This window comes from Haliotis rufescens, unplaced genomic scaffold (assembly GCF_023055435.1).
Source record: "Haliotis rufescens isolate VD_foot unplaced genomic scaffold, xgHalRufe1.0.p SCAF_9, whole genome shotgun sequence".
NCBI lineage: Eukaryota > Metazoa > Mollusca > Gastropoda > Lepetellida > Haliotidae > Haliotis > Haliotis rufescens.
Window position 1 is genome coordinate 11132506 of NW_025964383.1, and position 16399 is coordinate 11148904.

Here is a 16399-nt window from a genome sequence, read left to right on the forward strand (position 1 = left end):
AATGCGTGCCGATCAAGTACGTGCCATAAATTAAAACGACATTGTACGATTCCGAACTTATCACGAGACTGTGTTTATGAATCATTGTCAAAAAGTGGTGACATAGTGGAAACAATACGCGAAATAGCGCATGCAAAGAACAGAAAAGTTGGACAAGGCATTAAGCAATCCGCATGCGCAGAACGATTGATTGCAGTACTTCCGCTAAGCGCTTCGAGTACAGCGTCAATCTCGGGCCTGTAATCTAACATGCGAGAACTGACCAATGAAATATGAGAGGTAGGAATACCGGTAGACGCTGTTGCAATGTCAATCAAGAAAGGGAGGAGCTTGATGATATCGTTCTCTCCCAGTAAATTCCTATGTCAAATAACGACGTTATTTGGACGGAAAAACGATGGTTTGAAAGCGTCGAAATAAAGTCGTTTTCCCGTCCAATGACCATATTCGGAAAAAAACGACGTTTTCGTGTTTGCAGTGTTTGTAGAATTATTAAGAGAAAGTTTTGTGTGGGACTTTACATTTATCACTAATTCTATGAGGATATTGGAAGTGAATATGAACAGCCATTTTGTCTCACTGTTGATAGAATTTTAGATCTTCACAATCACCGAGTGTGACCATGTACACAGAACCGCGTTAGGGTTTGTGTTTTTTACATTTGCCCAATCACCCTGGTGAGTGTTGTTGGGGATACCAAAGGTGACAGTTTACTATCAGAGGAAATTGGTTGTGAGTGCTTATTCCATTTGGATAGGATTTTAATCCTTTCTTTCTCTGTGGGTAATCCTGTCACGTTGAAGGAAGGAAGTCACTCAACCAGGTCATGACAATGGTTATGCGCAAGGCTCGGAATCGCGAAAAGATCACTGGAGGTGTTGATGGAGGCTGGACATGCAGCATACAGTATTTCCAGTGTAGGCTGGCACCTCGTCTTTGTTTCACTTGGTATTTAAAACCTTGACCATTCACAGGTGCATTTGTCTATTTACAATGAAGTTGTTTAGCGTTCCCAGTATTTCTATACTATCTCACTGATTACTTGTTAATTGGCCACTGCAAGTGCCTAAATTATGTAAATTTCAGAGAACTGAGTTTATTCACATGTTAGCTTTCAAAGGTTGTGATGGATACTTGTATAATCCTCAGTTGAGTTTACTCACTAACGACTGTGAGCGTTTTGGCATGACTTCTGTATAACTTGTATAACTGCTAAAAGCGGCGTAAAACCATGCTCACTCACAGTAACTGTTAATCCTCTCCATTGTGCTGGCAAACTGGGGAAAGATCTGTGACGATCAAACTTAGTTGGAATCCTTGTTTATCTGTGACATCTTCCAACTGGTGACATTTTAGTAAACTTCAAAAGTGATGATGAATTTTAATATTCATATTATTATAGTTTTTCAAATTGTAAATAAAACTTTGATAAAATTGTGCTACACTCTCTGGGAAAATGCATTGTCTGTGGGTAAGTTTATATGTCACGTCACATCAGCATTTATTCAGTTATATTGCGGCGAAATAATTGCAAGTTTGCAACAATAGATGAATAAGTTGATAAATTTGGACCGCAGTTACCGATTAACAACTTAAGACATAGAGACAGGTCGTCGATATTAGAACAAACGTTATGATCCTGTTAAGACGATTGACAGTTAGAATGTTGGAGTAAATGGCCATATATTGTAGGGTCAATCGCTTTTGACATGTTTAAACTCACTTTAAGGCACACGACAAGTCAACACCTGCCGCCCTGATTATGTTCTTATGTTTGACAGCAACTATGCCCGTGGATTTCAGAGAAAGATATGATTTTTACCTTGATGTTATTGCAATGAGCGAAAATGTCTTCAAAGTCCACAGTTTGTTAAATAGTACAAAAATAAGAGTGTTAAAAATGAACGTTTTCTTTTATTGAACACAATATTTGAACTGTATTGCTGTAAATAATCTAGTCTGCTGCCTATGTAACTGAAAGATATTTATGTATGATCTTCATATGCCACGTCTTATGACCTCTATTATTCCTGCTGACGCTATCATAATGTTCAATTTCAGTCTGGCACTCCAAGCGTGAATAAGCATTACACATATGTTAACATAAACCACACTGACGCATATACAGTTTTGTAGATATGAAACATTCTAGCTATTCTATTTTATTCTAGAATGTTACCCTATGAGATATGTGATCTACAGGTTCAGCCATTTCCAATTTCCTCCACTAGTTATTGGAAACGTTCAGGAAAATATTTCCTTTCTCCCTTAATCCCATCTGTCATGCATGTAACACATATACTTAGTGAGAGCTTTATATAAATCCATACAATAAACTAATGTTCATTAATTATGATATTGATGGGTGTAGGGAACAGTCATTGAACAGTATTGACAAAGACTCTAAAATATATGACTAGTAAACCATTAATATACGTTGAAGAATATAAATTGTAAATGCCAGAATGATGTATCTAGGATCAAGTAGAAGATATATGGACAGTAACGCTGGGAATTTATTCAACAAGCCCGTGAAAACAACACTGCTTCAGCTCAATGTTTACCACTCCTGGCGGCCATTATGCAACGCCATCTTAAACACAACCCCGCGCTCACGTCTACAGGTCTTTTCCTGATGTACGGTAATTAGTAGAACCTCCTCCCTCAAGTGTATCCTCCATGATATAACCTACTCTCATTAATTAAATGCTGCCCTTTCCCAGCATCACGACTATAGAGCTGAGACAAAGAGACCCAAGCATCATAAAGTAATTAGGGTCTAATAAAAACAATGCTCCACCAAACCTCATAAACATGATCACTGAAAGTCGTGCTGCAGACGTTTAATGTCAACTCACAAAAAAACCCATTTAAATAGCAATAACATTTAACAGGAACATGTATTCTCTTAACTTCATCGCAAAACATCATGTAGAAGCCACATCAGTAATCATGTCTAAAAATGAGACATCAGCAAGTACATATAATAAAATGTGTGTTAACATTTTTCCTCAGGAAATCCAAAGGTTATCTCCTTGTTACCACCTCCAGGTTCAGCTAAACATGGGTCCTCCTTTGGTCAAAAGTTTGTTCCCCCTCTAATGAGTGTGACACGCGTTGCACACGAGTGACGAACGGGGTGCACATCCGTGTTCAACGCGTTGCAAACGGGTATCACACGCGTGGCGGACGGGTTCCACACGAGTGACCAACGGGGTGCACACGGGTTGCGTAACGCGTTGCCCATGCGTGTAAGGGGAATGAACTTCTAGGCAGTAGTGTATATCGCACAGACAAACATCCTAACTCATATCATCCATCGAATACGCAATTCATATGCATGCAGTACACCATATACCAGTGTACTACAATTGCAGATTGTCGTATGAGGCGACCTCCGTGACTTGCTGAATTGTCACTGGATTGTCTGGGCCATACTCCATCCATTGTTTACAGACCGCCATCCTGTCTCCTGACTATTGCTGAGTGCGCCGCAAACCAATAAAGAAACCAATAATGTGTACAGTGCGAAAACGTTAATTAATGAAATAAAAATAATAATTCCTTCTTGAAGCCAATGGAGAAACGAAGAGATGTTTTAATAACGGCATTTTGTCATGAATACACAATGCCCTTTTCTTCTTTTCAGACGTGGCTGGAGGATACAGCAGCTCCATTTTGGATGTTTTACGCTCTGCCTGTCAGATTTCAAAAACTCTTGCGATTCAAACTGATGGAGGAAGCTACAAGGCCTTGACATACCAGGAACTATTTCGACTTGCAACATTAGGTGGAAGTGAAGGTTCAACGAAAGTTTTCAAATATTTTCTTTTTCAGTGCATTTGGTTAGGATCTGATATGACCATTACATTTATAACAGTTTGGAGACATTTAGAGCAATATCCACTACGCATTCTTCCCTTGATTCAACAGAGTGAAGTGGGGGCACGGGTGGCCGAGTCGTCTAAGGTGCCGCGATTCGCTGTGCAGAGTTGCGTCCCTTGGGCACGCCAGAAACCTATGATTGTGGGTTCGAATCCCGGTTCGCCCCAATTAAGCTTCTAGGTTTGCCAGCAATATACCCGTGATCGTGGGTTTCACCGAAGTGGTAAACGTCTGAGACCTGCTTTCCTCCCACATGAAGCTGACACGCCGTGATATAGCTGGAATAATGTTCAAAGCTGCGCTAAACCCAACTCACTCACTCACATACCTGAAGTCTCTATCTATAATTTGAATTCGTACGCAGTATTTCTCCAGATTAAATATTAAGATATATCATAGGCTCTGGGACATCTGAACTAGAAACAGTTCCCACAACTAACCGCCTCGTGCATCACATACTTACATCATAATGCAATATAATATATTGACATAAGAATCCAGAGCATAATGATACAATGTAGTAACTGTCGCACTACTCACATACTACTGGACAACCTCGTTGAATATGAGACTAAAGAATAACAGATTAATTCAATAGCGCAGATCATTAAAATATAGCATGACAAATTGTTAATTCATAAACGATTTGTCACGTTAAATTTTTAATGATTTTAAATTGTGTAATTTGGTGGAACATGGTGAAAATATTCTCATTGGAATTGGAACGACTAACGAGTAATGCACTCTTAAACTACTTCTCTCTCGATATTGATAGGAACGCATATTATACAATTTATACTAATACCACCCGCAGTAATAAGGTTCACAGTGCTCATGAGTGATGTTTGTTTGTTTGTTGTTTGTTGTTTGTTTAACGACACATTCAGCAATATCTGCTGTATGACGGCGGTCCGTAAATAATCGAGCCTCTACCAGACAATATGGTGTTTGACATCATGAGCATCGATACGATGGGATACGATGACATGCATCAACCAAGTCAGCGAGCCTGACCAACAAGCATTGTCGCCTTTTATGGCAAGCATGGGTTGCTGAAGACCTATTCCACCCCGGATCTTCGCGGGTCCTCATGAGTGAAATGAATATCCAGTGGTTACAGTGGATGATATTGATCACGATAAATTACCTCAATATGGAGTTATCTTAACTTTTATCCACAGGAAAGGATCCCCACAACCATAGGCTCATAATGAGCGAGTAACTGAAAAGGCTGGTCAGGCCCGTTGACATGATTGATTTAATGTCATCATAGTGCTATCAGCGCTCGAGACTGTTATATGTCAGCCATCATGAAATAAAATTGTATATCGATGACAACGCCCTTAAACAACAAACACATCACAAATGATTGAAAGCACTTTCACCCCCTTAGCGTATTTGTTATGTTAAAAGCCTTTTCTGGTTATTTCATTTAAGTACTGGGTCTGGAGGCGACGACTGGCAGCTTTGTCGTGGGAAAGGACTTTGACGCCATTTTGGTCGACCCATTGGTGGCGGATTCGCCGTTTGATGTCTTTTCTACTGACACTTTCTCTGATGTACTTCAGAAGTTTCTGTTCTTAGGTAAGGAAAGGCAATGAATAAATTATCCTTATAATGCAATAGGATATAGGATATGATAGGAATTTTCAGGCTTGCTCATGGAACAGATTTGTGCAGAATGGAGAAATATAATAATACACCTTTTATAGGCATTGGTGTGCATTTTGAGAACGTTTTTTATGGATGTCAGCTACTATAAAGATTCCGACATCCAAAACCCTTCCAAACAAACGACTATGTCGCATGTTTTTTTCGCCAGGGGATAAAATATCATTTTATGGCAGGGTCAAGAGATCGGTGTTACTGTTGTATTTATATCTAGAGTTGTATTCGGCTACATACATGAAAGTCGTGCCATATTTATGCAAGGTGGTACCATATTTAGGCAAGGTGGTGCCATAGTTAGGCAAGGTGGTGCCATAGTTAGGCAAGGTGGTGCCATATCTAAGCAAGTTGGCGCCAAATTTAGGCAAGGTGGTGCCACATTTAAGCAAGGTGGTGCCATAGTTAGGCAAGGTGGTGCCAAATTTAGGCAAGGGGGTACCATAATTAGGCAAGGTGGTGCCATATTTATGCAAGGGGGTGCCATATTTAGGCAAGGTGGTGTCATATTTAAGCAAGGTCGTGCCATATTTAGGCAAGGGGGTGCCATATTTAAGCAAGTTGGTGCCATATTTAAGCAAGGTGGTGCCATAGTTAGGCAAGGTGGTGCCATAGTTAGGCAAGGTGGTGCCATATTTAGGCAAGGTGGTGCCATATTTAGGCAAGTTGGTGCCATGTTTAAGCAAGGTGGTGCCATAGTTAGGCAAGGTGGTGCCATATTTAGGCAAGGTGTTTCATGTTAATAATGTCAACTTAACACCATAAGATGGAATTATGAAGGTATTGGTATGAAACTATTATTCCAGCCATGGCGGTAATTCAAGGGAAGACCTCTTCGTGTGCAAGGAAGTCAATATTTGAAACCTTTGTGGTCACCACAAAAAAGTCACTTGGATTACCAGGTCAATTAGTAACGTATTTTGATATGGCGCGGCAAGTGAGGGAACCCCGACCTTCCGCTCTCAGTGGGATCTTTCTCCCTCTAGACCAAGTAGGCAATCCTTTAGTGGTATGGGTAAACACAAATAAAAGAAAATCTTGCTAGAATTGTAACCTTGCAATATCATTTTCGACGACTTGCCGACGATTACTATTTATTTTCTTAAATATCCCCATGACAATATATAACCGAGCAGTTATTTTTCTAAACAGGTGATGACAGGAACATGATTGACGTGTTTGTGTCTGGGAAGCGGGTGTGTGGAAATAATAAAATGGAAAACCCACGACAACCCATTGTCCAGAAGTACAGGACACAAGCTGACATATATCACAGCGAACACAGGATACTGAGGTACCATTTTGCACCACTTAAGACGTGATTCAGATGTTGTATCTGAATCTACAGTATACCCTTGGAAGAATACAAGGCTCCATCGAAACCCGTGCTCGAGGAATTTACCAAAGTGATAAATAGCGAAAACACTTAGTCGTTACACCATCATTAAGGTGAAGGCTGATTAAAAACTGAAATACTGTTTTAATGAGCGTTAAGTCAAACTCATAGAGATCCTAAGCCACGATCATCGCTTTCTGTGACACCTGAGGAAAGCGACACTGGACATTGATTTGTGCAACATCGGTTATTTCCGAGGCCCGGATAACAGCAATGGCGTTCTTTAAGTGTTCATAAAATACTGGAGTATTCATGTGTATGGTACAAAGTGTTCCGCCTTATTAAAATTATGTGTGTAACATACTGATATAAACACATGATCAGATTTGATTTTTCTCTTAGGCTCTCCATATTACACCTACAATTAATAACCCTGTCTCTACTTCCTCTGTGACTCTGATACAATGCTAACGTTTAAAATCATATTGGCCATATCATTAATTCTACAGCTGAAAGCAGTTAATGAAGAAATAAACACACTTGTCTGTACGCGTAAGTTTGAAAACTACATATAATTTTATTATCACCCATAAGAACACAGAAGCAGGGTTGTGTACTCAATAACTTTATTTTAGCAAGCTAATCAAGGCTTCTTGTATCCCATTTACGAAAATAGTCATGCGTATGTTATATAAGTGGACATCATCTTCTCAAAACAACCCAGGGTATCTGGCTACGTTATCTGAATGTTGTATTGCTACATTTTAATGGTATTGATGAGGTGAGGTGAAATTGGGTTTAACGTCACGTCCAAGATTATTGCACTTATATAGCGACGTGCATGTACGTGTGTGTGTTTGTGTGGCTGCTTGTACTAGTCCGGACTGATGCCGATTTATAGTGCTAGCTCACACTGCAAACACGAAAACGTCGGTTTTTTTTCCGTATATGGTCATTGGACGGAAAAACGACTAAAAATTCATTAAAATTGATTAATTGGTTAGCGTCTAGAAAGTGTCCGGAAAAGCGTCGAGTTTTTCAAGCGTAAAATGGACGGAAAAACGATGCTTTTTGCTCCGCCTTGTACAACTGTTAACGGCCAATCAGATGGTGCTGGTCCCCCGACGCACGTGATGCCCAAGGCTTCTTTTCGGAAGCATTAGGTTTCGTATTTCTGGCACGCCATGCTCTAGTATCTGTCGCGCGCAGTGCAGCGAGATTTGCTGATTAGTCAGTTTTAGGATATGTAACATGTTAATGGAATTCAGACACGCGCCAAGAAGTCAAACCAAACCATGCTACCAAGTTTATTGAGATAACATATCCCTCCGCTATGCACACTTACCTCTATCGGATAATGGGTTGTGTTTCATTTGGTTATAACAGTAACAAATTTTGTAATGTGAAGTTTACACGATATACGGCTTTTCCATAGGACGAGAGGTGGGTCACATGACGTTTATCAGGTGACTGTATTCTTGAAAAGGCGTAAACACTGACTACTTCCACATTCCTGGGGAATCCCTGGGAATTCCCAGGTACGAATTCATACAGAAGCGTTGTTTTTCATCATTTAGACCCTTTAATTTTGAACGTAGCGTCTTAGCATACTCTGGGATAAGTCATAGAGTTTGGTTGCATGCCCGTTCAAGGATACCCATCCTAGAGAAAAAAAACCACCAAACAATCCAAACTATCGTAGTGACAATCTACAGCAATCTATGAATTTACCTTAGTATCTATTTGACACATCATTACAATTACCTTTCAATGATCGGCCAATTGATCAGTGATGACAAAGGCTTGAAATCGCCACAGGTTAATTAACAACTTCGGATATATCTCCCGTCACGTTTATCGTGTCGGCCATTTTGTACTTGATGTAAATGTATTACGACGCTCTGTCATTGTGCTTGACTTACTGAGGTAGTTCTTAACGGACCTTCTCATCTAATGAGGATATTTTTTGGAATACATTTCTTGTAAACAAACTAAAACAGAAGTTCCTCGCTTTGGGGGGAACTATTTTATTCCGGAATGGCCTATTAAAGCTAATAGTAAGTCAAGGCACAATGCGTGTATATGATCTGTTATTATATGTGTTTAACAAATACGGTTTTGGGCGTTAATAAAATACACTGACGCAAGTATATTCTAATCAAATCAATTGGATAATTGAATATGCTTTATTTTACATATTACATAACATCACTACACAAAATTGGGACAGTTGCAGTAATACACTACGGTGATCGCATTAAACACCACTTTGAACAGTATTTAAGTTATATTACGGTGTATCAGACTGATGTGGGATAAAAATCCGAAGTGGTTCAGGCCATCCAACGGGTGTTCGCGAAAGGTGAGCGTATTCTGCCATACAGGTGGCACCCGTCACAAACACATGCAAGGACAAGTCAATTGTTAACCTGAACAAAGCACGGACACACACAATGATGCCCGTCCTCACTATTACCGAGCATGTAAATTATATATTCCGTCAAAAACATGGACGAGTATAAGCAATATGTTCCTACAGGTAATACATGTCATACATTTGACAAAATGTATTGGCTCAGAGCATTATTGTTCACCACAGCGTATAGACGCGGCATGCAGATGAACTCATCAGCGCATTTTTACACTTTATCTTTTAACTGGCATGTTAAACTTCTATTTCATAACTCAGTTTTATGTGCACGGATCACTATGTAATCTTGGAAGGGACATTGTCGCGTTGTCGTATTGCCGCATTGACGCCCTTACAAAAACAAGCAAAACGTGTCGAAATTAACCAAAGCGCGACAATTCGACAACGCGATATTTTGGCCATTTGTCGCATTGTCGCGTTGTCGCATTGTCGCTCTTTGAATAATCTTTTTCTATATTTTACAAAAGTGCGACAATGCCGTAACGCGACATTTTTCAATGTCAAAATATGTCTCGTTGTCGCATTGTCGCCCCATCACAAATATGTATAAAAGGCGTAAAGTTCAGTTAATGTTACAGTTAGGAAGCGGTAACCAAGTTATATCTGTCGTAGAAGTTCAACTTGATACATGTACGTCCATAACGTTTTATGGTGAGCTCTTCTCTATAAGTGCTTAGTGTTCAACTCCCAGTTCCAAACACGTTGTACGTCATCAACAATCCACATTCCTCTAGTGCAGTGATAGTCCGGAAGATCCTACTCTTGACCGTATTAGACAACTGACGAGTTCACGCCTGACCTGTGACCTCGTTACACCCCCCATGAGGTGTTTGCTGAAGGGAGAGGGGCAGGAAATGTGTGCTCCAGTCCAGCGCGGAGCTCGCGACACACTGTATACTGCATGTTGTATACAGTATATTGCAGTTGATATACTGTAAACTGCAAGTGATACTGATATGCGGAAAAGCTGCAACTTTCAAGATTCAAGATTCAATTTGTATTTATTTCATATACAACAGACCGCCGTCATATATCACTGGAATGCTGCTGAGAGCGGCGTTAAAACAACTTGTTTTCATAATGGAGCGCTGCAGTCATTTAAAAAGGAACCGTATACATGTGTTGTACCAACTCAATCACTCTGTTTCGAATATTCAGCAGCAAAAATATATATTAACCAGCTGTGAGGAGAGATATAAGATTTTTTATAAGCAGTCAAATATGGATGATAAAGGACCCCTCACTGATTAGGATCTTGTTTACTTAAGAGCAAAGTTGGCCATGTTAGATGATATAACGGTGTCCTCCCAGATTGCCTAATTTCTCCCCACAAGGTACCAAAATACAATTAGGTGACATGGGTATGCCATGCCTGGATGAGATTTAAAAATAGGTAATGTGGGTAGTTGGAACAGTCCACTTTACTGAATGAAGGGATGACAAGACAGCCAGAGATACATAGTTTTACATATTTTAATCAACAATATATTATAACAAGTAGCCTCTATCAAAAACTATGTGTCTCTGTGTCTCTTGTTGAATTAGCATTAGATAAGGTTGAGAAATAATTTGGAAAGTATGTCGTCTCCTACCCCAGCTGGCGCCATCACAAACCGTCAATCAGCCACTGACCCATAGCCCCGACAGCTGAATGTCCTGCTATTTTTCACAAATTAAACTACCAGCGGCGGTATTGATTTAAACATACTTTATGACCTCGTTACACCCCCCATGAGGTGTTTGCTGAAGGGAGAGGGGCAGGAAATGTGTGCTCCAGCCCAGCGCGGAGCTCGCGACACACTGTATACTGCATGTTGTATACAGTATATTGCAGTTGATATACTGTATACTGCATGTGATACTGATATGCGGAAAAGCTGCAACTTTCAAGATTCAAGATACAATTTGCATTTATTTCATATACAACAGACCGCTGTCATATATCACTGGAATGCTGCTGAGAGCGGCGTTAAAACAACTTGTTTTCATAATGGAGCGCTGCAGTCATTTAAAATGGAACCGTATACATGTGTTGTACCAACTCAATCACTCTGTTTCGAATATTCAGCAGCAAAAATATATATTAACCAGCTGTGAGGAGAGATATAAGATTTTTATAAGCAGTCAAATATGGATGATAAAGGACCCCTCACTGATTAGGATCTTGTTTACTTAAGAGCAAAGTTGGCCATGTTAGATGATATAACGGTGTCCTCCCAGATCGCCTAATTTCTCCTCACAAGGTACCAAAATACAATTAGGTGACATGGGTATGCCATGCCTGGATGAGATTTATAATTAGGTAATGTGGGTAGTTGGAACAGTCCACTTTACTGAATGAAGGGATGACAAGACAGCCAGAGATACACAGTTTTACATATTTTAATAAACAATATATTATAACAAGTAGCCTCTATCAAAAACTATGTGTCTCTGTGTCTCTTGTTGAATTAGCATTAGATAAGGTTGAGAAATAATTTGGAAAGTGTGTCGTCTCCTACCCCAGCTGGCGCCATCACAAACCGTCAATCAGCCACTGACCAATAGCCCCGACAGCTGAATGTCCTGCTATTTTTCACAAATTAAACTACCAGCGGCGGCATTGATGTAAACATATTTTATTTCGGAAAACAAAATGGATTAGGCACAAGTGACACACTTACGAAGCCTTCTCCTATATACATTTCATTACATTGTGGTATGTGAATTCTGTGGTGCAGAATAAATGTACAGTGCATAGGAATTACAAGTAATGAGAAAATATAATAACACACACATATTCATATACATACAGTATTACACACAAACACATATACCTACATACACTCACACATTCATCTACATATATACATGTGATGAATTTACATTTTTGGTATACACTTGTACATGATATATTTATAAAATAACACAGTAGTTAATAAACTACATGTAATAGACATTTTAAATTTGTGTGACGGGTGGGAAATCTTGAATGTAACTAAGCTGTGATAGTTACAGGGAATGCTATTGTTTTACATCAAAATCCGAGTGTTGAAACAACCATGTATTATATGTACCAATCACTTGTAAAATCCAGATAGTTTGAAAGTAGCTCGTGAAATATAATTCTTGTTATAGTTCTTGTTGTATTAGGATACAATTTAAAATATGTTTGTTTCTACAATAAATTTATGGACATATTTAAAAATTAAGTTATTTTGTTCTTCAGATAGATTTTTGTTACCACAAAGAATTGTTTCTAAATTTGGCTGAGTCCCTATATTCCTAAAGTTGATAAACACAAATTGTCTTATTAAAATATTTTTTACATTCAAGAAAATAGTGAAAAACATTTTCGCATGGGGAACCGCGAAGGCAAGAAATAGTGTCTGACAAATTAACCCTAAATAAATCATCATTTAGATTGCTACATCTATGTCTAAGTCTTTTGTGGATAATATTAATTTTACGCTTTCCATAATTGAAATAATTTGGAGATTTAATAACCATTGGATAAATTTTAGTTTTTCATTCAGCTACAGAGATACTTTTTTAATATTTTCCTTTTGTGAATTCCATTGTTTTAAAGAGTCTATTATAAATGATTTCTGAAATGTACTTGTTCTGGCAAAAGGTACAGACATGTTCTGTTTGTTACGTAGGTTATAATTTGAAGGAGCTGATCTATTGTGGGGTAACACATCCTTTAGATATGAGGGACATTCATTTATTATTATTTTGTGCACTGTCGTAAGTTTTTTAATTTTTCGTCTCCCTTATAGTTGTAGCCAGTCGGTTTCGAAATATAAACTTTCTCTCGAGGCAAATTTGGTCAAGCCAGTCACAATTCTGGCAGCGTCAAGTTGTATTAATTCAAGTTTATTTTTGTTATAAGCAGAACAGTTGTCCCATACTTCCGACGAGTATTCCAGAATAGGTCTTATAAATGTCAGATAGATTTTTGACAGATTATATCTATTTCATTTAAATTTAAGTTTACGCATAACTGAAACCATTTTCGCTGTTGACCTAGCAATAATTGAAACATGTGCAGTCCATTTCGTATCTTGAGATAACGTGCCCCCCAGATGTTTGTGGGTTTCAACATGTTCAATGGCACTGTTAGCATAGCAAATAGTTGGATAATCCTGTACCTGTTTGTGACTAAAAAGCATGTATTTTGTCTTGTTTGGATTAAAGTTTACAAGCCATGTGCTTGCCCACTGGTGGAGAGAGAGAGAGAAGGTCTTGATTTAGTCTGTCTTCAATTACCATATCAGTAGATGAAGTTCCTATACATGTATCGTCGGCGAATACCCTAGTAATATTTTGAAGCTGATCAGTAATATCATTTATGTAAACTAGAAATAGGAACGGCCCCAGTACAGAGCACTGTGGGACACCTGCTTTAGTGAATGTTTTACTTGATAAACTACCATTAATAAATACTCTTTGGCAACAGGCTGACAGATAACTACGACACCAAGCTAATAATTTACCAGTTATACCATATTGTTGAAATTTATGCAATATACCTTTGTGCCATACCCTGTCGAATGCCTTAGAAATATCACAGAGTATCGTACAAAAATATTTATGATCATCAAGTGAATTACAAATGTGATGGTAAATTTCAATTAATTGATATGTAGTACAATTGTTTGGCATGAATCCCAATTGATATTTGGAAAGAAGCTTATTCTCCAGAGAGTAATTATACATTCTTTTAAAAATGAGTCTTTCAAATACATTCCCAAGACAAGATAACAGTGAAATATACCTGTAGTTGGAAGGGTTGGATTACTGTCTTACTTATATTGGAGATTTAACGTGCGCTTTCCGACTGCAAGCGTATGTCGCACACGGAGGGTTGGATTTATCTCATTAAAGCTGGGTTGGATTTATCTCATTTTCCTTTTATATCTGTGTATATCCTTCTCTTCATTTGAGAAAGGCAACATTTACTGATCTCTCTATTTCAGTGGTTTAAGATTCTTTACTCATGTGCAAGCTATACACCGCTAATATTCCCACTAAAGAGCAGTGTTGGTTTAAGGCTTAATCAGCTATGACTTCCCCGTTGCTCAACGTTGGCCTACTCCGGGAGAGCGCATGGATTAGTGATCACACAGATTAGGCAATCTGGGCTCTTCAGTAATTAGACAATGTGGGTATTAATTGGTTTAGGAAATTATGCGATATGGGTATACTCCGATATAACCATAATCCAGGAGCTCCGGCGGGGGGCAAACTGGTCTTGTTATTGTGTGGTATGAGCTGTGACGTAGACCCAAGAGAATAAAGTAAAAAATGAGACTAACGCAAGGCTACAATGATTGGGAAAGTCCAGATTTCCACAGATCTAGCCTGAAATTAAGAATTGTTCTGTCCTCCTTTTTAATTTTTTAATTTTATTTTGTAGACATGGATAGACCAACCAGGAAAGAAATTGATGGAATATTAATATCACATGTCACCAATAATCCAGTTAAATTCATCACACAATAACATATTAGTATTTGATATTACGATGGGCATGATCAGGTACATGTTCACTGTAGTAATGTACATACTAGTCAACTTGATTATAATGTTTATTATAGTGTAGCGCGTCATCAACGATTACTATATGATATCCTAACTTGTCATCGATGTATTGACATCGAACAATGTACGATAATTCGAAATTCTTATTCGAGCTATAAAAAGCTTCAACAGGGACAGTACCGGTGTCAGTAAAAATTTCGTAGTTAAAAATATAATCTAAAGGAGCCAAGAACAATATTGTTTTATTAACGCTTCTTCCATGGATAGAATTGAGGCAATCTGGGCTTGCCAAATCGTTCTAGACACTAGCTGGAATCCTTTTAAATTTATTCTCTATGGTCTGGGAGACGTACAGGGGTGTCAGTATCGCATGGAGAACTGACGTTTGGAGAATGCAGCAGGGGCCATCATGGTTAGTGTAATCGGATATATTGTGGACTTTCGGGTTTGGGCCGTTTGCTGAATAGAACGAGGGCTCACGGACAAGGGCACAATGTAGAGATTAAAGCATCTCCACCTCTGATTATATCAGATATGTTATTGTGATTTGAAATCTCTTTTTGAACAATTGTGAGTTATATAGTAGAATATATATTTTCTATGTTGCTTTTTAAATTATCCACAAATAATGAGAACTACAATGTAAACATCTATCTGGAGATATACAATAATACAACTGAAGGGCATATCTGAAAAATGGGACTAATCAAATAATATTTCTTTCTTAAACACTGGCCGTTACAGGCATTCTAATCATTATAATTATTATACTTTGTATAGTTTAAAAGTTTCAAATAATTTCAAATAATGGCAAATTGTGTATCTTTCTACATTTTGAATTCATTGTAATTTCTGCAATAAAACCCTAACATCAGATAGTGATGTATACGAATATGATCTATACTGTGATAAATGAACTATTAATTTCGTATTATGAATTAAATAAATTGAAATATGATAGTACAAACAAATTATTTTAATCTGTTCGTGTGAGTAGGTAACAAAAGATCGAGGCAACTCACTAACGTAACCATTTGTGAAAAATGAAATATTAAAAGTTTAGGGGTTTGAACATGTGCATTGAATGACAGACAAGAAAGCAACGCAGTGATTAAATTATGAATCAAATTATTTTATAAATTAAACTGAATATATAGAAAATAAAAGTTTAATTTCTCATTGTTGGAAGGTGTTTAATAATAGTTTTTGTTTGATTGTTTGTTGTTAAACGCCGCACTCAACAATATACCTGTTATATGACGGTGGTTTGTAAATAATCCAGTCTGGGCATGACAATCCAGTTATTGACATCAAGAGCACCGATCTACGCAGTTGGGATACGATGACATGCATCAACCAAGTCAGCGAGTCTGACCACCCGATTACGTTAGTCGCCTTCGTACAAGCATGAGTTGTTGAAGGCCTATTCTAACCCGGATCTTCAAGGGTATTTTTTTAAATAATAAGGTACAATGAAATTCTGTATATGTCCATAATACGTGTGTATAAGTAAATGGATAATATATCCATACACGCCAATTAAATGGGTTAGAATG

General features: G+C 38.2%; 1 protein-coding gene across 1 annotated transcript; it reads left to right on the forward strand.

The window, feature by feature from the left end:
* Positions 1 to 2952: 2952 nt before the first annotated feature.
* On the forward strand, positions 2953 to 7064 carry LOC125377496 (guanine deaminase-like). The gene is made up of 4 exons (XM_048391092.1): positions 2953 to 2977; positions 3650 to 3802; positions 5323 to 5469; positions 6703 to 7064. The coding sequence occupies exons 1-4, from the start codon at positions 2953 to 2955 to the stop codon at positions 6870 to 6872; spliced, it is 495 nt and encodes a 164-aa protein (XP_048247049.1). The 3' UTR covers positions 6873 to 7064.
* The last annotated feature ends 9335 nt before the right edge of the window (positions 7065 to 16399 follow it).